The 22,613-nt window shown below is 44.6% G+C and overlaps 1 protein-coding gene across 1 annotated transcript in view; it reads right to left on the reverse strand.

The window, feature by feature from the left end:
- PPP3R1 (protein phosphatase 3 regulatory subunit B, alpha) overlaps positions 1-22,613 on the reverse strand; it is a 715,388-nt gene that overhangs the window by 446,358 nt on the left and 246,417 nt on the right. Inside the window, exon 2 of the mRNA XM_044055966.1 lies at positions 13,128-13,167. Within this exon, the coding sequence (XP_043911901.1) occupies positions 13,128-13,167 (40 nt within the window). The remainder of the gene's footprint in view (positions 1-13,127; positions 13,168-22,613) is intronic.

The raw sequence follows: 22,613 nt of genomic DNA on the forward strand, positions 1-22,613 counted from the left end.
CTACTATGAGGAAGGGATATAAACTGAAGGAGTGGTCCTTTAAGTGACACCTACTGCATGAGGAAGTGATACAATGGTCTTCAAGACAGTGAATGGTCTAGCTAAGTTTTTAAACATTCAGTTTTAGGCCCAGAAAACAGGAAGTGAAGAAGGCTAAGGCCAGAAGTGCTTGTCCTGCTTGCCTATTTTATTGGCGTTGTTGCATTAAAGTTTTTATGCGAAATCTGTGCTACGATCATGGTGGTACGTTCAATTGTATGTTTTTAAGGTTTCTTAGGGGTGGTCTTGCTTTTAGAACTTAATAAATCCAATTGTCATTGAGATCCGGTAGTTGGAGGTGAAGATGGTTTTCACCTTGAATCAGTTGTGCAAAGAACCTCTTCGGAAGCCAGTGGCTGCGTAGCGGCTCCGGACCCAACCAAAGCGGGTACAAGAGAGGTATCGGATGATGAAGCATTCCCTGGTGGCATACCAGACTCCGAAAGGGTCTAGGTAGAGGCCTGCGAAGGAAACAAGTCGGGCATCAGGGGCTGCAAAAGCACCTCACTGAATTCCTAAAGAACTGATGGCTTGCTTCTGGGACGGGTTGTCAGAAAGCTAGTTTTGTGTGGTCAATCCCTTTCTTTGTCTTCTCATTTTTTGGGGATATCCACAGACTGTTGACGGACGGAAGCATTTCTGAAATGCCTATCTACAAATTCAGGTCTATGGTGAATAGTCCTAGAATTGAAAAGTGCACAGAACCGAACACAGAGGATGTCGTGGTCTGGGCCTAGACAAGTAATGCACAAGGTATGGAAGTCTCAGTGTGGTATTTGTTTTCCACAGCTGAGACAATTATTGACCTTTCGGACATCAGTTAGTGCAAGAAAAAGGTCCTCAACGGGGTATTAAAGCTCTAGTCGTTTTCAAAGGTAACTTTTACTCTGGCAACGATCAACCGGCACACAAGCAAACTGCTTTTGCTTCGGCCTCCACAGCAAGAAAGACTAATATAATGGCGCCAGCTGCTCTCCTTTATACCACTGACTACCGGACAACGGTCCACAGGCGACAGCAGCCGGCACAGAGGAAATGCTTTACTCTGGTATTTGGGCCAACCAAAGGATACCCAGCAGGGATAACCCACAACTGATGATTGGGAGGTTGGCCTAATGGTTAAGGTGTTTGCCTTACAAACACAAGGTACAGAGTTTGAATCTCACAGGGGATAAAATTGGCTAGGCTTAAAATGGCTCGCAAGGGCATTTAGCCTAGTACTAATCTATGAACCCATGCAACAGTGAAACACAAAGAAAGTACAGAGATGTACTCTTACCATAAATGACTGTTGCAGTCATTACATTTGGGTTATCTGCTTGCAGGTAGCCCTCAGTCGGCCTGATTAACAAAGTCGTGGGTCCTGCATCGGTTGCTGTCTCTTCTTCCATGACGTCAGGTCATCAGGGGTATAAAACATGCAGCCGACGCCATTACATCAGTTTTTCTTGCCCCAGATGTCAGGTGCCCCCCTAATGGGAAGCAATTAAATATAAAAGTACAAAAGATATACCACCAACAAAAAAGCACACACACCAAAAAGTCTTAAGTATAGTAAAGGAAAGTAGAGGTATATAGCCAAAAGAAGTTAGGGGGCTGGAGGGAAAGTAACCAGGACTGCAACAGTGAATACACTCAAACATCTACATTTACGCTAAGTGCACACAACTGTACTATGTTCTTCATGTTTCACTGTTGCAGTCATTACATTTGGGTAGATTTCCCAAATCTATGGTTGGGAGGATGAATTTAGATAGCATAAGGGCCAGCTATACGGCCCTGCAAGACTGCAGTGGCAAAGCCAGCTCTGTATTTAGAGAAAATTGGCAAATGATAATGCTTGGTTAAAGTATGTACAGAACTCCAGGTAGTAGCTTCTAGGATGTCCCTGGTAGGGACGTCTCTGAGAAAGGCTGTGGAGGTAGAAGAGGCCCTGGTGGAATGAGGTCTGATCCCCTGGGGGAAAGGTTTTCCATGGTGCTTATAGCAGAAATGAATGCAATGGCTTACCAATTTAGATGGCAGCATAAGATTTTCTAGTACTAGGCCTCCTTGCCTCTAAAATGATATTCATCACAGGTTTGCTGAGGGATGGTAAAGGAGAGAGTAGGTAATTAGCCAGGCTGCAAGGTTCAGTGTTAGAAGCTGAGGGTGCAGAATCTGGTCCTCCTGCTGAGACAGCAGGGAAGGAGTCTGAGGCAGGTGCCATGGAGATAACCGTGACACATTGCGCAGGAGGGGGTACCAGTGTTGACGCGGCCAGTCTGGAGCAATCAAAAGCATCCTGTGTTTGTCCTGTTTGATGTTTAGTAGTACTTTGGAGAGCAGAGGCAGAGGGGGGAAGGCATAGACTGATAGGTTTTTCCAGCTGAAGGACAGAGCATCCACTTTCCAGGCTTGTTTGTGAGGAGTCCTTGTGCAAAATTTGTCCAAATGGTGGTTCTGGGGAGATGCAAACAGGTCTATATCTGGGCTCCCCCATTTGCTTGTCAACATGTTGAAAATCCTTGGTTCCAGTTTCCACTTGTGTGGGTCCATGAGGTTTCTGCTTAGTCCATCTGCTAGTGTATTTAATTTTCCTGGCAGGAAAGTACAGGTGTGTACACCTACCATAAATGTAGATGTTAGAGTGTCTTCACTGTTGCAGTCATGACTGTAGGGTTCTCCCCTGCCGGCAGGCAGCCCTCGGTCGGTCAGAATCCCAAAGTCTGGGTCCGGTGTCGGCTGTTCAACCCCTCTCCCCGACGTCAGAGCGCCTGGAGTATAAAGCTGACAGCAGACGCCATCTTCTCCAGTTTTACTTGCCCCAGATGTCAGGAGTCCCAAAATGAAAATAGTCCCAAAACATTTGCAAATATACCTCAGAAGAATGGTGAAAAAAGGTTTCACACAAAAGTAAAAATAAGAGGGGACAGGAGGGAGGGAAACCCAGACTGCAACAGTTAAGACACTCTAACATCTACATTTATGGTAGGTGTACACAACTGTACTATGTTCATCGTGTTTCACTGTTGCAGTCATGACTGTAGGGTAGAATCCCAAAGCTGAAGGAAAGGGAGGTGGTCAAAGGAGGAGGGGCGGCCAAAAGGCCCTGCAAGACTGCAGAGGCAAAGCCTGCCCTAGACTTAGAGTAGAGAGGCAAATTGTAGTGCTTAGAGAAAGTGTGCACTGAACTCCAAGTTGCAGCTTCCAAAATGTCCTTGGTAGGAACTCCCCTGAGGAAGGCTGCAGAAGTGGCAGCAGCTCTGGTGGAATGAGTCCGTATGCTCCCTGGGATTTGCTTTCCATGGTGTGAATAACAAAATCTGATTCCGTGAGCAATCCATTTAGAAATGGTCTGTTTAGAAATGGCTTTACCTTGGGAACTAGAAGCATAAGAAACAAACAATTGTTCTGATTTTCTGATGTCCTTGGTTCTATTCAGGTAAAAACGTAGTTGTCTATGTACATCCAAGGAATGTAAGATCCTTTCCCCTTTATTTTGAGGAGTGGGGAAAAAGGTTGGCAAGTGTATAGTCTGATTAAAGCCACTTTGGAAACCACCTTATGCATGAAAGTCGGATTAGTCGGATTAGTCCTCATGTCTTGATGAAAACTAATATAAGGTTCCACCGCCATAAGAGCTTGTAACTCTGAAATTCTCCTGGCAGAGGTAAGTGCCAACAGGATAGCTGTCTTCCAAGATAAAAACTTGATGTCAGCAGAAGCGGCAGGCTCAAAAGGAGGCAAGGTTAGTTTTTCCAAAACATAATTGAGATCCCAAGCAGGAATAGGAGGAGATCTAGGAGGTCTTAAGTTCTTAGCTCCTCTGAGGAACTGTCTCATGAGCTGGTGGGAAAAGATGGGAGGGTCTGTATTATAATGAGCAGAAATAGCAGAAACATGGATCTTAATGGAAGAGAAAGAGAGACCCTTATGCAAGAGATCCGTCAAGTAAAGTAAAAAGTAAAATTAATGTAATGTTAGGAAGAAGAGGATCAGAATCCTGAGTCTGCATCCAGGAACAAAATCTTTTCCATTTTCCTGAATAAGATTTCCTAGTGCTAGGACATCTGGCTTCTAAAATGACATCCATAACCTGCTTGGGAAGTAATGAAGAAATCAAAGGCCCTGGATTAACCAGGCCGCCAGGCTGAGGGTTCTGACATGAGTGTAGAACCTGACCCTGATGCTGGGACAGAAGGTTCGGAGACTGAGGTAAAACCCAAGGGGGCTCCAGGCATAGGTTTACTAGAGTTGGATACCAAAACTGCCGAGGCCAATTCGGAGCCAACAAGATTATCATCTTGGGTTTGTCCTGTTTTATCTTCAATAAAACTCGTGGAAGAGGTGGAAAGGCATATCCCGAGAGGTTCCTCCAACTGAATGACAGGGCATCCACTTTCCAAGCCTCCTTGTGGAATGTCCTGGTGCAAAACGTCTGTAGCCGATGATTTAAATGGGATGCAAAGAGATCTATGTGAGGACATCCCCATACTGCTGTTATCATCCTGAATATTTTGGTGTCCAGCATCCACTCGTGTGGATCTGAAAGGTTTCTGCTCAAACTGTCTGCCAGTAAGTTTTGTTTCCCTGGTAGAAACTGAGCTTGAAGATCCAGATTGCAAGCTAGAGCTGTGTCCCATAAATCCATGGCTAGTCTGCAAAGGGGGTAGGAATGAGATGCCCCTCTGCTTGTTTATGTACCACATAACTGTGGTGTTGTCTGTCCGTATTAGTAGTTGTCCTGGTTGTATGAGATTCCTGAAGGCCAATAGAGCTTTCTGAACGGCTAAAATTTCCTTTAAGGTGATATGCAGGTGCTTCTGATCCATTGTCCAAAGGCCCTGCAGACAATTGCCCTGAAAATGGGCTCCCCAAGCATAATCCGAGGCGTCCGTGGTTAGAATCTGAGAGGCAGGAGGTAGACGGAAGGGCTTCCCTATGTTTAGAGCACATGCCCTGGACCACCAAAGAAATTCCTTTTGAAGGCAAGGAAGAACAGGAATCAGTATGTCCAAACTGTGGTAATGCTGAGACCATACACTCTTTAGGTACCACTGTATTTTCCTCATGTGTAGTCTTGCATATGGTACAAGAAGGATGCAGGAGGCCATGTAACCCAAAGCCTGCAGGAATTTCCTTGCAGATAGATGGGTTAGAGCTGCCAAGGCTTTGAAAGTTGATGCCAGCTGTAATTGTTTTTCGGATGTCAGAAATGCCATCTGGGTTGTAGTGTTTGGAAGAGCACCCAGAAAAGTTATCTGTTGTGATGGTGTCAAATTTGACTTTTTTATGTTTACAGAGAATCCCAGGAATTTGAGGAGGTTTTGTACAAAGTCTAGATGCTGGAGTAAGACATCCTTGCTGTCTGCCTGAATTAGACAATCGTCCAGATAAGGGTAAATTTGAATTCCCTTGAGTCTGCAGTAAGCTACTACTGGAGCCAGGCATTTGGTAAAGACCCTGGGCGCAGTAGACAATCCAAAGGGCAGTGCAGAAAATTGAAAGTGCCTCGTTCCGGCCTTGAACCCGAGGTATTTTCTGCGATCCTGCCTGATGGGAATGTGTAAATATGCCTCCTTTAAATCCAAAGTCACCATCCATGCATCTTTGGACAGCATTGGGAGTAACTGCTGCAGAGTAAGCATCTTGAATTTTGGAATCTCTAGAAAGGTGTCCAAGACCGACAGATCCAGAATGGGTCTCCATGAATTTTGCTTTCTTGGGACTAGAAAGAGCCTTGAGTAAAAACCTTTTCCCATCTATTTAACAGGTACCAGTTCTATGGCATTCATAGCCAAAAGAGCCTCCACCTGGTTTAAGGCCTCCGTCCATTGATGTTTTGGAAGGTCTGGCCATCCGCTTGGCCTTGGCAAAGTATGAAAGTGGAATTTGTAACCTCTTAAAAGCACGTCCAAAACCCATTTGTCCTGGGTTATTTGAGTCCAATTTTGGTAAAAAAGAGAGTTTTCCTCCGAGAGGGGCTTCCAGGCAAGACATTCCTGTAACCCAGAGGGAGTCATTGAGTTTGTTTCCTTTGAGACTGTGGCCTGTCCTCTCCTCCCCTAGGGGTAGAAGCAGTTCATTGCCTAGGTCTATAAGCAGCTTGTGTTTGAGGCCTCCCTCTGGGGCATCTATATTTACCCCTTTGAGGCCTGTCTGAAGAGGGAAAGGACCAGTTTTTTGATGGCCAATTCCTGCTAAATCTAGGAGGCTGTACTTGCAAGAAATCTTTAACTGTTTGCATGGATTTTGCCTTATCCTCCATCTTTTTAATCACCTCTTCAGCTTTAGATCCAAACAAAACATTATGCTGAACAGGAGCATCCAATAATTTAGCCTTTACTTGCTCAGGTAAATTTTGTTCCTTTAACCATGCATGTCTTCTAATGACTGTGCCAGAGGCCGCAGCCCTACAAGAAGCCTCCAAGGCATCAAATCCACAGTGTAAAACATGCTTCCCAACTTGTTCAGTGGCATGCAATAAGTCATGCAAGTTCCTTATTCTCTGCACAGGCAGAAATGGAAGTAAATTTCTGTTTTAAGACAGACGAGAAATTGCTGATATTTAAGCATATGAAACTGACAGTTTAAAGCCCTAATGGACAAAGTAGCAGAAGTGTACACCTTTTTGCCCCATCTTTCCAAGGCTCGAGAATCCTTTTCAGTAGGAATAGGATTTTTGGCAGTAGCGGCCCTAACACCCTTAGGACCCTGAGAAATAGTTTCAGGGTCAGCAGTAGGATTCTTGTACAAAAACTGATGGGAATCAGGCACCCTGTAGTACCTATCAGGCTTAACAGGAGCAGGAGGAAAAGAGTCAGGGGTTAAATTAGCCTCCGAAAAGGCATCATCTACAATATCCAAAACAGGGGGAATAGCCAGGGGTCTATGTTGGGGAAGAAGAAGAAAATCCCTCAGTCTTTTCTTGGATTCTGAATACTCCTGTCCCTCCCAGTGAAAATGTTCCCTCATTTCATGCAGAGTTTCCCCAAAGGAAAAATCCTCAGGAGGAGAAGCTGAAGGAATGGAATCTTCCGCATCAGAATCCTCATAAGGAGGAAAAGAATATTCCTGATCAGAAGAAGAAACTGAGGAAACAGAAGCCTGATCAGAGGAATCATAATAAACACCCTGCCTTGGCCTTTTGTCTGGAGGGGGATGAGAACCCCTAATCATTGTAAGTAAATCCTCCGCCATCTTGAGTAACTGTTTCTGTGACTTGGGAGCTGGTTCAGAAGAAGCCTGTGTTGAAGTCTTTGATTTAGAAGGAGTCTTTGCCTTTGTCCTTGGCTTTGCCTTTACCTGAAGCTGAGTAGGCCTGAAAACCCCTTCGGAAGCCGGTACCTGCACAGCGGCTCTGGACCCATCCGAAGGAGCGTTGTCTGAAGGTCCTGCAACAGAGATATTTAAAGGCCTGGTTGGCTCCTCATGAGAGTCCGTTTCGGCCATCAGTTCTGAAATGGCAGACGACAGGGGCTGCAAAAGCACCTCACTGACGACGGCCGAACCTGAAGCTGGCTCCACATGTGCGCCATCATCATTGGACCTCGGAGGCCTGTCTTTGTCCTTGCGACGCTTGTGAACTCCGGTAGATGGAAGCGTATCAGATGACATTTTGTAGTTAAAGCGTCTACCGAAGTAATGAAAGGCAAAATCGTACCTTCGCTTAATTGTACGCTGATTGAATCTAGCACAAAACCGACAACTAGCTACGTCGTGGTCAGGGCCCAAGCAAGGAATACAGTAAGAATGAAAATCCTTATGAGGTATTTGCTTCCCACATGAAATACAATTATTAACTTTTTCTGACATCGGAGTGGAGCAAGAAAAAAGTTTCCCCAACGGGGTACTTAGCTTTGAGTGGAAGTACGTAGAACTATTCATCAGGAGTCAACCGATCGGCACTTGCGAACTGCTTTCACCGCACGGCAAGAAAGACTGGAGAAGATGGCGTCGGCTGTCAGCTTTATACTCCAGGCGCTCTGACGTCAGGGAAAGGGGTTGAATAGCTGACACCGGACCCAGACTTTGGGATTCTGGCCGACCGAGGGCTGCCTGCCGGCAGGGGAGAACCCTACAGTCATGACTGCAACAGTGAAACACGATGAACATCTGAGCTTGTAGGTGCACTTGGTAGCTCAAGGCTGTGTTCCACAATGCCATGGCTAGTCTGCAGTGGGGGTAAGAATGTGTACCCCCCTGCTTATGTACCACATAACAGTGGTGGTGTCCGTCTTTACCATTAGTTGACCTGGAAGAATGTGGTCCTTGAAGGCGGTCAGAGAACTCTGTACAGCTAACATTTATTTTTGATTGATATACAGGTGCATTTGACTTAGGTTCCATTTGCCCTGAATGCACTTCCCTGCCAGGTGAGCCCCCCATGCATAGCCTGATGCATCTGTTAGGGTTTGGGCGGCAAGGGGTGGTGTGAAAGGTAGCCCCTTGTTTTGGTGGCAGGCCTCTGCCCACCAAAGGAACTCCAGGCGCAGGCAAGTTATGATAGGAATCATTGTTTCTAGGTCTTGAGAATGTTGACACCATAGGCTTTTTAGATACCACTGCAGTTTCCTCATATGTAGTCTTGCATATAGAATTAGAAGAATGCAGGAGGCCATGAACCCCAAGGCTTGCAGTATTTGTCTTGCAGATAGCAGGGTTTTTGTGGCCACTTGTTTGAAGTAGGTTGTCAAATGAATTTCTCTGGTGTGAGGTAAGCCATCTGTTAAGTTGTATTCAAGCTTGCTCCCAGGAATATAATTTGTTGACAGGGTACCAGGTGTGATTTTTCGTTTTTGGTGTACTCCAGACAAGTTAGAACCCTTTTTACAAAGGCCAGATGATTCAAAAGTATGTCCTGGCTTTCTGCCCGAATTAGACAATCTCCCAGGTATGGGTATATTTGAATATTTCTTTCCTGCAAAATGCAATAACTGGAGCTAGGCACTTTGTGAATACCCTGGGCGCAGTAGATAAGCCAAAGGGCAGTGCCGAGAACTGATGGTGCTTGCAGCCTGCTTTGAAGCGTAGGTATCTTCTGCAAGATTCCCTGATTGGGATGTGCAAGTATGCTTCTTTTAAATCTAGTGTGGCCAACCAGGCATCTTTGCCTAGCATAGGAAGTAATTGGTGAAGAGTCAGCATCTTGAATTTTGGAATTTCCAAAAAGGTGTTTAGAGTAGACAGGTGCAGGATAGGATGCCATGAATTGTTCTGTGTACCAGGAAATATCTCTAGTAGAAACTTTGTCCCTTTTTCCTCTTCTGGTACCAGTTGAATAGCCCCCATGCTTAAGAGAGAAAGTACCTGTTTTTGGGCCTCTGCCTACTGATTCGGCGTAGGTCCGGCCACCCACTTGGTGTTGACAACATGTGGAAGTGAAATCTGTATCCATGGGACACTTTAAAACCCATTTGTCCTGGGTAACGAGTTCCCAATTCTTTGCATGAAGAGCAATCTTTCCCCCCAAAGGGGCAGTCAGTTGACAAGTGCTTGGAAATTTTAAAAGGAAGTCATTGAGACAGTTTACCATAGGAGGGAGTCTTATTATTCCCAGATTTGGAAGTGGAGGCCCCCCACTGCTTAGGTCTGGGAGTCCCCTGGGACTGAAACCTGGGGTTTTTGCTGCGTCTGGGTTTGGCTTGAGAAGACCTGGAAGGGGCTGGAAAGGACCAATTCTTAGAGGGCCAGTGTCTACTAAATCTAGGAGGCTGAACTTGTAAAAAATCTTTTAACAGTTTGCATAGATTTAGCTTTGCCTTGCATCTTTTTAAGAACTTCCTCAGCCTTGTTGCCAAACAGGCGGCCCTGATTTAAAGGAGCATCCAACAATTTAGCTTTAACATGATCAGGCAAAGATTGCTCCTTAAGCCAAGCAAGCCTTCTGAGCACAGACCCAGTAACAGCAACCCTGCAAGAGGCCTCTAATGAATCAAAACCACATTGCAAAGTATGTTTTCCAACTTATTCGGCAGAATGCATTAAATCCTGTAATTCTTTATTTTCCACAGTCAGGAATCAACATAATTTTCTGTTTAAGCAGTCCAATAACATGTTGATGATACTTTAACATATGAAACTGGCAGTTTAAAGCCCTAATGGCCAAGGATGCATAAGTGTAAAATGTCTTACCCCATCTTATCCAGCGCCCTGAAGTCTATCAGAAAAGGTAAGATTTTTAGCAGTAGAAGCCTTAATGCCCTTGGGTCCCTGTGAAATAGTCTCTGGTTCTGTAATAGGATTTTTAAAAAGGAACTTGTGGGACTCTGGGACCCTATAGTATCTGTCAGGTTTTCTGGGAGCAGGAAGCAGGGAATCAGGGGCCAAACTAGATTCTGAAAAAGCATAATCAACAATGTCTAGTACTGGAGGAATAGCTAAAGGCCTATGCTGAGGTAGGAGAAGGAAATCTCTAAGCCTCGTTTTTGAATCAGAAAAATCCTGGCTTTCCCAGTGGAAACGCTCCCTTAGAGTATGTAAGGTTTCCCCAAAAGAAAAATCCTCAGGAGGGGAAGCAGAGGGAATAGAGTCCACTGCATCAGAATCTTCATAAGTAGGTAAGGGCAAATCCAGAACATCAGAAGAATCAGAAAAAAAAACAGAATCTTGATCACAAGATTCATAATCAACTTCAGTCCTAGGCCTCTTAGGAGGGGGGGGGGGGGGTTGGCTACCCCTGATTAGAGTTATTAGATCTTCAGCCATTCTTATTTGTTATTTAGGCCTAGAGGCCTGAGCATGTGGCCTGGGTGTCGTTTTTTTTTAGTATGGATCGAGATTTAGGCCTAAGTAAAGAAGGAGGAGTCTATTTAATATGCAAGTCCGTAGGCCTGAATACACCCTCAGAAGCCGGTGCCTGCACAGCGGCTCTGGACCCATCCAAGGTAGAGACATCCGCGGGTTCCATAGTTGAAGCATCTCGCGGCATACCGGACTCCGAATGGGTCTCAGTAGAAGCCTGCGAATCAGAAGTAGTGGGTAGCAGGGGCTGCGAATGTGCCTTACTGAGTACCGGCGAACTGGCGACTGGCTTAGGAGAAGCGTCGTTGGCAGTTTTGGACCTCGACAGCCTGTCTCTGTCTTTATCTTTGCGTTTTTTCGGAATCCCAGTAGTCGGAAGGCTAACCGATGAAATTTCTGGCTATTTAAACTGAGAACCAAAATATTTAGAGGCGAAAATATATCGACGACGGATAGTGCGCTGATTAAATAAAGCACAAAACTGACAGCAAGGTACGTCGTGGTAAGGGCCAAGGCAAGGAATACAGTACAAATGAAAATCTTTATGAAGTATTTGCTTTCCACAAGTAATGCAATTATTAACTTAACTGACATCGATAAGGAGCAAGAAAAAGTTTCCCCAGTGGGGTACTTAGCTTTAGTTGAAGACTTCGGTTTTGAAACTCGAAAAAGAACATTTCAGGAGTCTGCTAACCGGCACTTGCGAACTGCTTCTGCTTCGGGCACCGCACAGCAAGAAAGACTGATGTAATGGTGTCAGCTGCATGTTTTATATCCCTGACTATCTGACGTCATGGAAAAAGGGACAGCAACCTAAGCAGGACCCAAGACTTTGTTATTCTGGCCAACTGAGGGCTACCTGCAAGCAGATAACCCAAAATGTAATGACTGCAACAGTGAAACACGAAGATAATCTTCACTGTTCTCAAACTGAAAACACTGGCACATTGTAGCACTGGCCTCGGAGAAACAGAACCCCCCTCAGAGAGAATAAGACATTGAGCTCACCTTGGAGTCTGAAGCAACATGAAAAAAAAAGCAGGGTCAGAAAAAGGATGTAAAAATAATCTTCAGTGTGTTGTTTGTCTTTCGGCTTTTTCCCAGTAAGGGGTTGCCACAGCGGAACTCCGATCCACTAATGATTGGCAGTAGATTTTTACGAAACGCCGAGGTGCCAGCTCGACACCCAACCTTCAACGAAGGCATGCCCATTTACGCACGCATGTCTTTCAAACGCTACCCAACTGCAGGGAGGACATGCAGACTCCACACAAAAGGCACTCCCAAGCCAAGCCGAGAATTGAACGGGAGAACCTCTTGCTGTGAGGTAACAATGCTACTGCCATACCACCATGGCATCCTCAAAAATAATCTTCAGTGTGTAACAAAATCATACCTCAACATTTAACAGCAAGAAATTCAGACAGCCATAAACAATAGTGGGACAAAGGCTCAAAAATGGGGACACTTTTTAAATATTGCTCTTACAAACTTAGACAGATGACAGAATAACATGACTTGCGTTGGTGTGAATTTTCTGAAGGGTATGAATTCTGAAACTCAAATTTCTTGTCATTATTCTGACTTCAACCAACAATGTTTTGCCAATGATTTGCCAGCAAACCACAACTTTATGAGAAACAAAACAGACCAAAAAATAAGGCAAAAATTTGGACATTCTGCAAAAATCTGTACAGTTGAGAGGTATGTTTAAATGTCCTTGAGATAAAATAAGATAAAGTAAAGAGATATGTATGTGTATATTTACAAAGCATGAAGGGGAGGGATTAAGAGAAGAAAAGATAAATGTATGTTTAATGAAGCTGAACCTAAAGCCACTGCTAAAAACAGAGAAATGATCCAAGAGAAGAACTACATCCCTTTAAAAAGGGATAGAAAAAAATTACTGAACTTGGAGAGAGAAAAAAAAACACTCCCACAATCTCAAGTGATTTCAAAGCTAAAGTGGCAACATCAAGCTCTGAAGTAGCTGCTCACAACTGGAGGCTATGAGATAGGGGAGGAGATGAAGCTTACAAAAAGAGATCCACTGCAGAAAAAAGAGGCACCAAGGCAATTAGCCTTTTTGTTACATTGTCTGGATAAACCCAGACCAAATCACACAAATTTAAATAAACTAGTGCACAAAGACACCCAGGTTTTAACTCCTCTCCTCCTGGGGTTACATACATCTAGCTGGTATACGGTCTGAATCTCATTACAAGTTTTCCTACGAGCCATTTATCATTTATTTATCGAAGTTTAACACTATTCACCTCTTGCAGCCAATTTAAAAATTCCATGAAAAAATATACCCTTAAAGAAAACACTTCAAATGACGTCAACTGAAAATTAAGACTTACAGTGTGAACACATTTCCAAAGGGTAGCTTGCTTCATTCCCCTGAAAATTAAAAAGAAAATGTTGTGATTTAAATTGACAGAGATAACAGTAAAATTTAAGAAATCATATTTAGATAAAAATTATACTTAAGTACATACACACTTTCTAAATTAATAAATGAAACCTTTCAGTTCTTTAATTCCAGATTAATTCAGCATTTGCCACTAGTTTCATTTGTATCCTGAATTAATAAAACCCACCCTGAATTTGGCATACTGTTCAGTGCTGAAACAATTGCTCATCAGTTATGCTGTAGTCCCAAACATTACTAAGCAACGCACTGTTTTGCAATGGACAAGATCAAAAAAGAAAAGACAAGAAGTAACCAATACTTCCAGAAGACAAATGGACTGGGGAAGGAGGGAGGGCTTGAATACTGCAAAAGTGAAGAGAAGGACATTTACCGTTATGGTAAGATTTTACACAACTAAAGTACAGATGTGTACCTACCATAAATGTAGATGCTCGAGTGTATTTCACTGTTGCAGTCATTACACTTGGGTTATCCTGCTGGCAGGCGACCCGCAGTCGGCCTGAGTTCCAAAGTCTTGGTCCGGCGTCGGTTGCTGTAGCCTCTTCCCTGACGTCAGTGCGCCAGGGGTATTAAAGTTGCAACCGACGCCATTTTCTTCAGTTTTTCTTGCCCCAGATAGGAAGGCTGAAAAGATAAAAATATGCCAAACAACCATGCATATATTACTATAAATATTTCCTCATCTACAAGCAAATACACCACATAGGTTGTATAGAGTTGAGAAGTACAGAAAAGTCCCAGCAAAGAGGGGGATGGTGGGTGGGTGACCTGGACTGCAACAGTGAATACACACTAACATCCACATTTATGGTAGGTACACAACTGTACTATGTTCATTGTGTTTCACTGTTGCAGTCATTACACTTGGGTAGAATCCCAAAGCCGAGGTTGGGTGGCTGGGTCTAGATTGGATTTGGCGAGGCTAACAAGCCCTGCAGAACTGCAGTGGCAAAGCCTGCTCTGGATTTGGAGTAGAGAGGTAGGTGGTAGTGCTTGGTAAAAGTGTGCACTGAGCTCCAGGTTGCAGCTTCTGATATGTCTTTGGTTCGTACCCATCTGAGGAAAGCTGCTGAAGTGGCTGCTGCTCTGGTAGAATGAGGCCTAGTGCCCTTAGGCACTGATTTGCCATCTTGTGCATAACAGAAGTGGATGCAGTGCCCTATCCATTTGGAGATGCTTTGCAATAGGCTTTCCTTGTGATCCTGCAGCATAAGCTACAAACAGTTGCTCAGTTTTTCTGAGAGCTTTTGTTTTGTCCAAGTAAAATCGTAGCTGCCTGTGTATATCCAAAGTGTGCAGACGTCTTTCCCCTTTATTCTGGGGATTTGGGTAGAAAGTAGGTAAATGAATGGGTTTGGTTTAAGGCCACATTGGAGACCACTTTTGGCATGAATGTTGGGTTTGTCCTAAGAGAAACCCTGTCCTGATGAAAAATGAGGAAAGGTTCCACAGCCATCAATGCCTGTAACTCTTGAGACTCTTCTTGCTGAAGTTATTGCTAGGAGCAGAGCAGTTTTCCATGACAAGAATTTTAGATCAGCTGCGCTGGCTGGTTCAAATGGAGGCAGTGTTAATTTTTCTAAAACAAAATTGAGGTCCAAAGTAAGTACTGGTGCTCTCCTAGGGGGGGTCTTATATTCTTTGCCCTTCTGATGTACTGTCATAGCAGAGGATGTGAAAAAATAGGAGGATCTGTATTGTAATGAGCTGAAATGGCAGAGGCATGGATTTTAATAGATGAAAAGGATAGGCCTTTGTCCAACATCTCAGTCAGGTATTGCAAAATCTGAGGTATGTTAGGGACCAGTGGGTCGAGCCCTTGTGCCTGGTTCCAAGCACAGAATCTCTTCCATTTTTCTGCATAAGATTTCCTAATGCTGGGCCTCCTGGCTTCCAAAATTACATCCATAACAGCTTTAGAGAGAGGTGCAGTCTGAGTGGCTACATTGTCTGCCATGCTGCCAGGTTTAAGGTACTGAGCTGACTGTGCAGAATCTGATTGTTTTGCTGTGTCAGAAGATGAGGGATTTGAGGTAGAGGCCAAGGTGGGCCTTGGGACAAAGTTTTTAGGATTGGGTACCAGTGCTGGTGTGGCCAGTCTGGTGTAATCAATATCATTTTTGGCCTTTCTTGTCTGACTTTTAGAAGCACCTTGGTGAGAAGAGGCATCGAAGGGAAGGCATAGACTGTCAGGTTTTTCCAGTTGAATGATAGAGCATCCACTTTCCAATGCTTGAGAGTGATAAGTCCTTGTGCAAAATTTCTGTATTTGGCAACTGTGATGGGAGGCAAAAAGATCTATGCTGGACGTCCCCATTTCCTTGTTATGTTTAACACTTGTGGATTTAGCTTCCATTCATGAGGATCCATGAGATTTCTGCTTAGTTCGTCTGCCAGTGTATTTTTTGTTCCTGGCAGGAATTGTGCTTGCAGATGTACCTGGTAGGTCAGTGCTGTGTTCCACAAAGTCATGGCTTGCCTGCATAGGGGGTAGGAATGAGTGCCCCCTTGCTTGTTTATGTACCACATTCCTGTAGTATTGTCCGTCTTTAATGGTAGTTGTCCTGGATGTATTAGGTCCTTGAAGGCCGTCAGGGCATTTTGTACATCTAGCATCTCTTTTTGACTGATGTGAAGATGCATTTGCTCCTTGGGCCACGCGCTCTGAATACATTTTCCTGCCATATGTGCTACCCAGGCATAATCTGATGCATCCGTTGTTATTGTCTGCCTGGCTGTAGGTAAGGTGAAAGGCTGTCCCTTGTTGTGGTGACAGGCCTGGGACCACCATCGAAACTCCTGTTGTAGGCAGGGAATCAGGGTTAAGATAGTCTCTAGGCTGTGACAGTGCTGAGTCCAAACACTTTTTTAGATACCATTGTAGTTTCCTCATATGCAGTTTTGCATATGGAATTAGTAGAATGCAGGATGCCATGAAACTCAGGGCCTGCAGAATTTTTCTTGCATGGAGCTGGGTCTTTGTTGCCATCATTTGAAAGTAATGAGCCAGTTGCCTTTGTTTGTCTGGCGTGAGATAAGCCATCCGGGCAGTTGTATTTAAGCTTGCAGCCAGGAATATTATCTCTTGAGAGGGCACTAGTTTTGATTTCTTTTCTTTTACGGTGTACCCTAAGCAAATTAGCAATCTTTTTACAAACGCCAGGTGCTTTAGAAGAATGTCTTTGCTCTCTGCTTGAATAAGGCAGTCGTCCAAGTAGGGATATATTTGAATTCCTTTTTGTCTACAAAATGCAATTACTGGTGCCAGGCATTTTGTGAAGACCCTGGGCGCAGTAGATAAGCCAAAGGGCAGTGCAGAGAATTGGTAATGCATTGAGCCTGCTATAAATCTGAGGTATCTTCTGCACGATTGTCTGATTGGGACGTGCAGGTATGCCTCCTTGAGATCCAAAGTAACTAGCCAAGCTTCCTTGCCCAGCATGGGCAGAAGTTATTGAAGTGCTAACATTTTGAATTTTGGAACATCCAAAAAGGTATTCAGGATTGACAGGTCCAGTATTGGTCTCCAGGCTTTGTCTTTTCTGGGTACTAAGAAAAGTTTTGAGTAAAATCCTTGTCCCTGTTCTTCTTGTGGAACTTTTTGAATAGCTCCCATATCCATAAGAGCAGCAATCTGTTTTTGTGCCTCTGCCCATTGGTTATGTGGCAGGTTTGGCATACCTTTTGGTTTTGGAAGCGTGTGGAAGTGGAACCTGTACCCCTGAGAAACTATATTCAGCACCCATTGGTCTTGAGTGATCACGTGCCAATTTTTTGAGAAAAGTGCTAGCTTTTCCCCTACGGGTGCTGTCAACTGGTAAGAGCTTGGCATTGGCAGAGGGAAGTCATTGTGACCGTTTCCTATAAGGTTGTGATTTGTCTTCTCCTCCTTTGGGGACTGAAGCACCCCATTGTTTAGGTCTGTAGGAGCCTTGGGGCTGAGATCTCGCTCTTGGGTATCTATCTGCCTCTTTGTGGCCTGTCTGACACTGGAAAGGACCAATTTTTTGAAGGCCAGTTTCTGCTAAATCTAGGTGGTTGAACCTGTAAGAAATCTTTCACCGTTTACATTGACTTTGCTTTATCCTCCATTCTCTTTAATACCTCTTCTGCCTTAACACCAAACAAAGTATCATGCTGTAGTGGTGCATCTAATAATTTTACTTAACATGGTCAGGTAAACTTTGTTCTTTCAGCCAAGCATGTCTTCGAATTACTGAGCCTGTAACTGCGGCTCTACAAGAAGCCTCTAATGAATCAAAACCACATTGCAGAGTATGCTTTCCCACTTGTTTAACTGCATGCAATAAATCCTGCATTTCTTTACTGTCAGGACTTTCTATATTTGTAACCATTTTCTGCTTTAACAATGACATGAGATACTGTTGATATTTAGGCATGTGAAACTGACAGTTTAAAGCTCTTACAGCTAAAGTAGCAGAAGTGTACACTTTTTTCCCCCATCTGTCCAGAGCTCTGGAATCCCTATCTGAGGGGACAGGATGTTTGGCAGTGGAAGCTTTAACCCTTTTAGGACCCTGAGAAATTGTTTCTGGGTCTGCAGCGGGGTTTTTATAAAGAAATTTATGAGAGTCAGGGACCCTGTAGTACCTATCTGGCTTTACTGGAGCAGGGGGTAAATAATCTGGAGACAGACTGGATTCAGAAAAAACATCATCTACAATATCAAGCATAGGAGGGATAGCCAGGGGCCTGTGTTGAGGCAATAAAAGGAAATCTCTGAGCCTTTTCTTGGATTCTGAGTAATCCTGGCTCTCCAAATGGAAATGCTCCCTCATGGTGTGCAGGGTTTCCCCAAAAGAATAATCCTCGGGCGGTGAGGCTGAAGGAATGGACTCTTCAGCATCAGAGTCCTCATAGGGAGGGAGAGAATAGCCCTGATCACAAGAAGAATCAGAGGAAATGGAAACCTGATCAGAGGAATCGGTCAGTGTCTTGCCTAGGCCTTTTGTCAGAAGGGGGATGGGAGCCCCTGAGTAAAGTAATAAGGTCTTTGGCCATTTTAAGCATCAGTTTCTTTGGCATGGATGACTGTTCTGGAGAATGCTGCACTTGTTTCCTTGTCTTTAATGGTGTTTTTGACTTTGCCTTTGCTGTAGTAGCCTTAATTGTAAGCTGTGAAGGTCTGAAAACACCCTCAGAAGCCGGTGCGCCTGCTCAGCGGCTCCGGACCATTCTGAGGGTATAGTTTCTGTAGGCCCAATACCTTGAGCTTCCACAGGCCACGGTGTGTTCACGTGGCCGTCGGTTTGGGCCTGTGGTTCTGAGGTAGCAGGTGTCAGGGGCTGCGAAAGCACCTGAGAACCGGCGAACTGGCGACTGGCCTAGAAGAGGCTTTGTCGTCTGTTTTGGACCTCGGATGCCTGTCTTTTTCTTTGTCTTTGCGGTTTTTATACATTCCGATAGTCGGTTGTTCCGAAGGCATTACATAATTAAATCTTTGTCCAAAATAATGTAAAGCAAAATCAAACTGGCGTTTAATAGTGTGTTTATTGAATCTAGCACAAAACAGACAACTAGTAACGTCGTGGTCAGGGCCTAGGCAAGGAATACAGTAAAAGTGAAAATCCTTATGAGGTATTTGCTTCCCACTAGAAATACAATTATTAACTTCGGTCTGGAGCAAGAAAAAGTTTCCCCAACGGGGTACTTAGCTTTACTGAAGACTTCGGTTCTGAAATTCAATCTTGAAAATCTCAGGAGTCGGCCAACCGGCACTTGAGAACTGCTTTTGCTTCGGGCACCGCGCGGCAAGAAAGACTGAAGAAAATGGCGGTTGCAACTTTTATACCCCTGGCGCACTGACGTCAGGGAAGAGGCGACAGCAACTGACGCCGGACCAAGACTTTGGAACTCGGGCCGACTGTGGGTCGCCTGCCAGCAGGATAACCCAAGTGTAATGACTGCAACAGTGAAACACGATGAACATCTGTACTATGTCCTTCCATTTCACTGTTGCAGTATTTATAAAATTAAGGACAATGCCAAAGTTCAGGAAGAAACTTGGGAGGAGGAAGGACCATGGGACCAGCACAGCCCTCTAGGAAGCAATGAAGGATGGCCATAGCAAAACCATCTCTAGCACTGGAGATTTCATCCAACTTGTAGTGCTTGGTAAATTTATGCAAAGTCGTCCAGGTAGCTTCCTCAAGAAAACCACTGGTATCCAAACCCTTGAAAAAAGCACCAGACGAAAACACAGCCCTAGTAGAATGTGCCTTAACAGAGTAAGGAAGGTTCTTACCATGAAAAGAATAACAAAAAGAAATAGCATTTGAGATCCATGAAGAAACAGTCTGATTGGATACAGGTAATCCCAAGGACTTGGGATGAAAGGAAACGAAGAGCTGATCAGATTTCCTAACAGTCTTACTCTTATCCAAATAAAATCCGAATTGTCTATGTACATCCAATGTGTGCAGCACCTGATCACTGGCAGACTGCAGAGAAGGGGAGAAAAGTGGGAAAATGAATAGACTGATTAAAGGACAACTCATTCAACACCTTGGGCATAAAAGGAGGATTAGTTCGCAAGGACACCCAGTCCCTTAGGAAACACCAAAAAAGGAAGATGAGCCAAAAGGGCTTGAAGCTCAGACACCTATCTGGCAGAAGTAAGGGTTAACAAAAGAACAGTCTTCCAAGAGCAATGTTGCAAGGAAGCTGAAGCAGCAGGCTCAAAAGGAGCCACAGTCAATTTCTGCAAAACAAAATTAAGATCCCAGGAAAGAGGAACAGGCTTCCTGGGAGGCATAACATGAAGGATGCCGTTAAGGAATTGTTTGGCTTCAAATCTAGAAGCTAATGGAGGAGATAAAGGCAGACAAGCAGAGATAGCTGATAAGTGGGCCTTAACAGAAGAATAAGCCAACCCAGCATCAGGCAATTCTCGCAAATAACTAAGAACCAAAGGAATATCCACAAAAAGTGGATCCAGGTTACAAGAAAGACACCAAACAAAAAACCTCCTCCATTTGTACAAGTAGAATTTCCTAGCCTCCTTCAGGACACTAAGCATGTACTCAAAAAAATGTGTCTATGTGGAATCAAAATCCTATCACCTACAGAGTCAGCTGAACACTGGACACACAGGGATGGGACAAGAGATCCCTTGTCTTGTGTGAATTAGGTCCACCCTGTGAGGCTACTTGTGATGACTGCCCCTGGCTAAATGCAGAACAGGGAACCAATGCTGTCTTGGCCAAAAGGGAATCACCAACAAGCTTTTGGGAGAGTTCTGTTGAATTTTGAAAAGGACTTTTGGAATGAGGGAAAGGGGAGGGGAAAGTAACAAGAAACATCCCCTTCCAAGAAAAAGAAAGGGCTTCACAAGGGCGGTGCCTCCACCGACCCTGGAAATTACCGTCCCATTAGCTTGACAAGCCTTATCTGCAAAGCCATGGAGAGGATCATAATGGAACTCATAAATAAAGACATAGGGAACTTGCAGACTTTGGATCCAACCCAGTTTGGCCTTGTCAAAGGCAGATCATGCCTTTTAAACTTGGTTGACTTTTTCGAAACAGTCACCAAGGCCAGTGATGAGGGAAAGGCAGTCCATACAGCCTACCTCGACCTGGCAAAGGCCTTCGACACAATACCCCACTCAGGTATTACCGAAAAACTCATCAGCTTGAATGTAAACCCATACATCCCAAGATGGGTTGCAAACTGGCTAAGTGACAGAACCCACAGGGTCAGAGTTGCTGGAGCCATGTCAGACTCAAAGCCTGTCACAAGTGGTGTCCCACAGGGCTCAGTCCTGGGTCCACTCTTGTTCAGCATCTACTTTTCTGAAGTACAAGCAAACACAGGAGGGTTATGGCTGACAAAGTTTGCAGAGGACTGCAAACTGGGCGCCATAGTCGAAAACACTTCTGACAGATATCCTTCAGAAGGGCCTCACAGAAATGGATAACTGGTGCCAGAGCCATGGCCTAAAGTTAAACGCCAAGAAATGCATAGTCATACCCTTCGGGAAAAACAAGGTTACCCCTAGCTACCATATAGGTGGCAATTCACTGAGCACAGAAGAAGTCATCAGGGACCTAGGGACCCAGGTTGACACTAGCCTTAATTCACTGAGCACAGAAGAAGTCATCAGGGACCTAGGGACCCAGGTTGACACTAGCCTTTCGTTTGACACTCATGTTGCTAAAGTAGTCAGGAAAACCTACATTGCCCACCTGATCATGAAGGGATTCACATCTAGATCAAGGGAGGTCATCGTCCCCCTATACTCATCACTCATTAGACCTATGACTGAGTAAAATGCCCCATTCGGAATGTATCTGACCAGACACCTGCAGCAGCTGGAAAGGCCCCAAAAGTTCCTCACCAAGAAGATAAAGGGTCTCAAAAATATGTCTTATGCTGCCCGACTGAAAGAACTCCAGCTCTATTCAGTCTCATACCGCTTGCTCAGAGGTGACCTGTGCCTGACATATAAGGCCATGTCAAACCCAGATTTGATGAATATGCTTCACCTCAAAAAATCTAGATCCCTCAGAACCACAAGGGCGGGAGACAAACCTTGACACGGTTATTAATAGGACGTGCTGGAGGGACAGATTCATCACCCAGAGACTCCCTATGCTTTGGAACAAAATCCCAGTAAATGTGAGGCAGAGCACCTCGCTGGCCTTGTTCAAGAGGAATCTTGACCAATGGATGGGAGATCGCAGATATACCCCAGGGATTACTTCAGTGTCACTGCTTGACAGAGGCACAGCAAAATAATAGGCATAGTTTTATTCAAACTAAAGGGGTGGCGAAAGCCACATATCTATGGGCTAGGCTTATAAATGCCCTTGGGCAGATAGCCTAGTATGAACCTATGAACCTATCCACCTTCAACACCAGAGCACCTGGGACTCTGGCAAAAAAAATAAAGGAAGTCGTTTATTCGGAGGTGAAGCAAATAGGTCTATCGGAAGAGTACCCCACTGGTGGGCAATGTCCAGAAACACGTCGCTGTTGAAGCATCCATTCATGGGATTGAGTTAAGAACCTGCTCAGAGTGTCTACCACAAGGTTTTGACAAGAGGAAATCTAAACTGCCTAAACAGTCACTTGATGCCGGACAGCAAGACCTCACACCAGGAGTGCCACCCAGCAAAGATGTTAATATCTTGTTTCCCCCATTTACATACCACATCACTGTGGTATTGTCTGTAACACCTTGAGAGGTCCTGGGAAGAAAACACGATGAAAAGCCTGAAGAGCTAGCAGAAAAGCTAATGTCTGACATGGATGTGCTCCTTCTGTAGACGACATGACCACAACCCCTGCACCTTTAGAGAGACAAAAGCTGCTCCCCATCTGAAACAGCAGTGAACAGCTTCTGAGAGGGAAGAGGGGAATGAAAAGGGAGCCCTGGATTTAAAGACAA

Source organism: Protopterus annectens, chromosome 1.part2 (assembly GCF_019279795.1).
Source record: "Protopterus annectens isolate FY-2018-M chromosome 1.part2, PAN1.0, whole genome shotgun sequence".
NCBI lineage: Eukaryota > Metazoa > Chordata > Ceratodontiformes > Protopteridae > Protopterus > Protopterus annectens.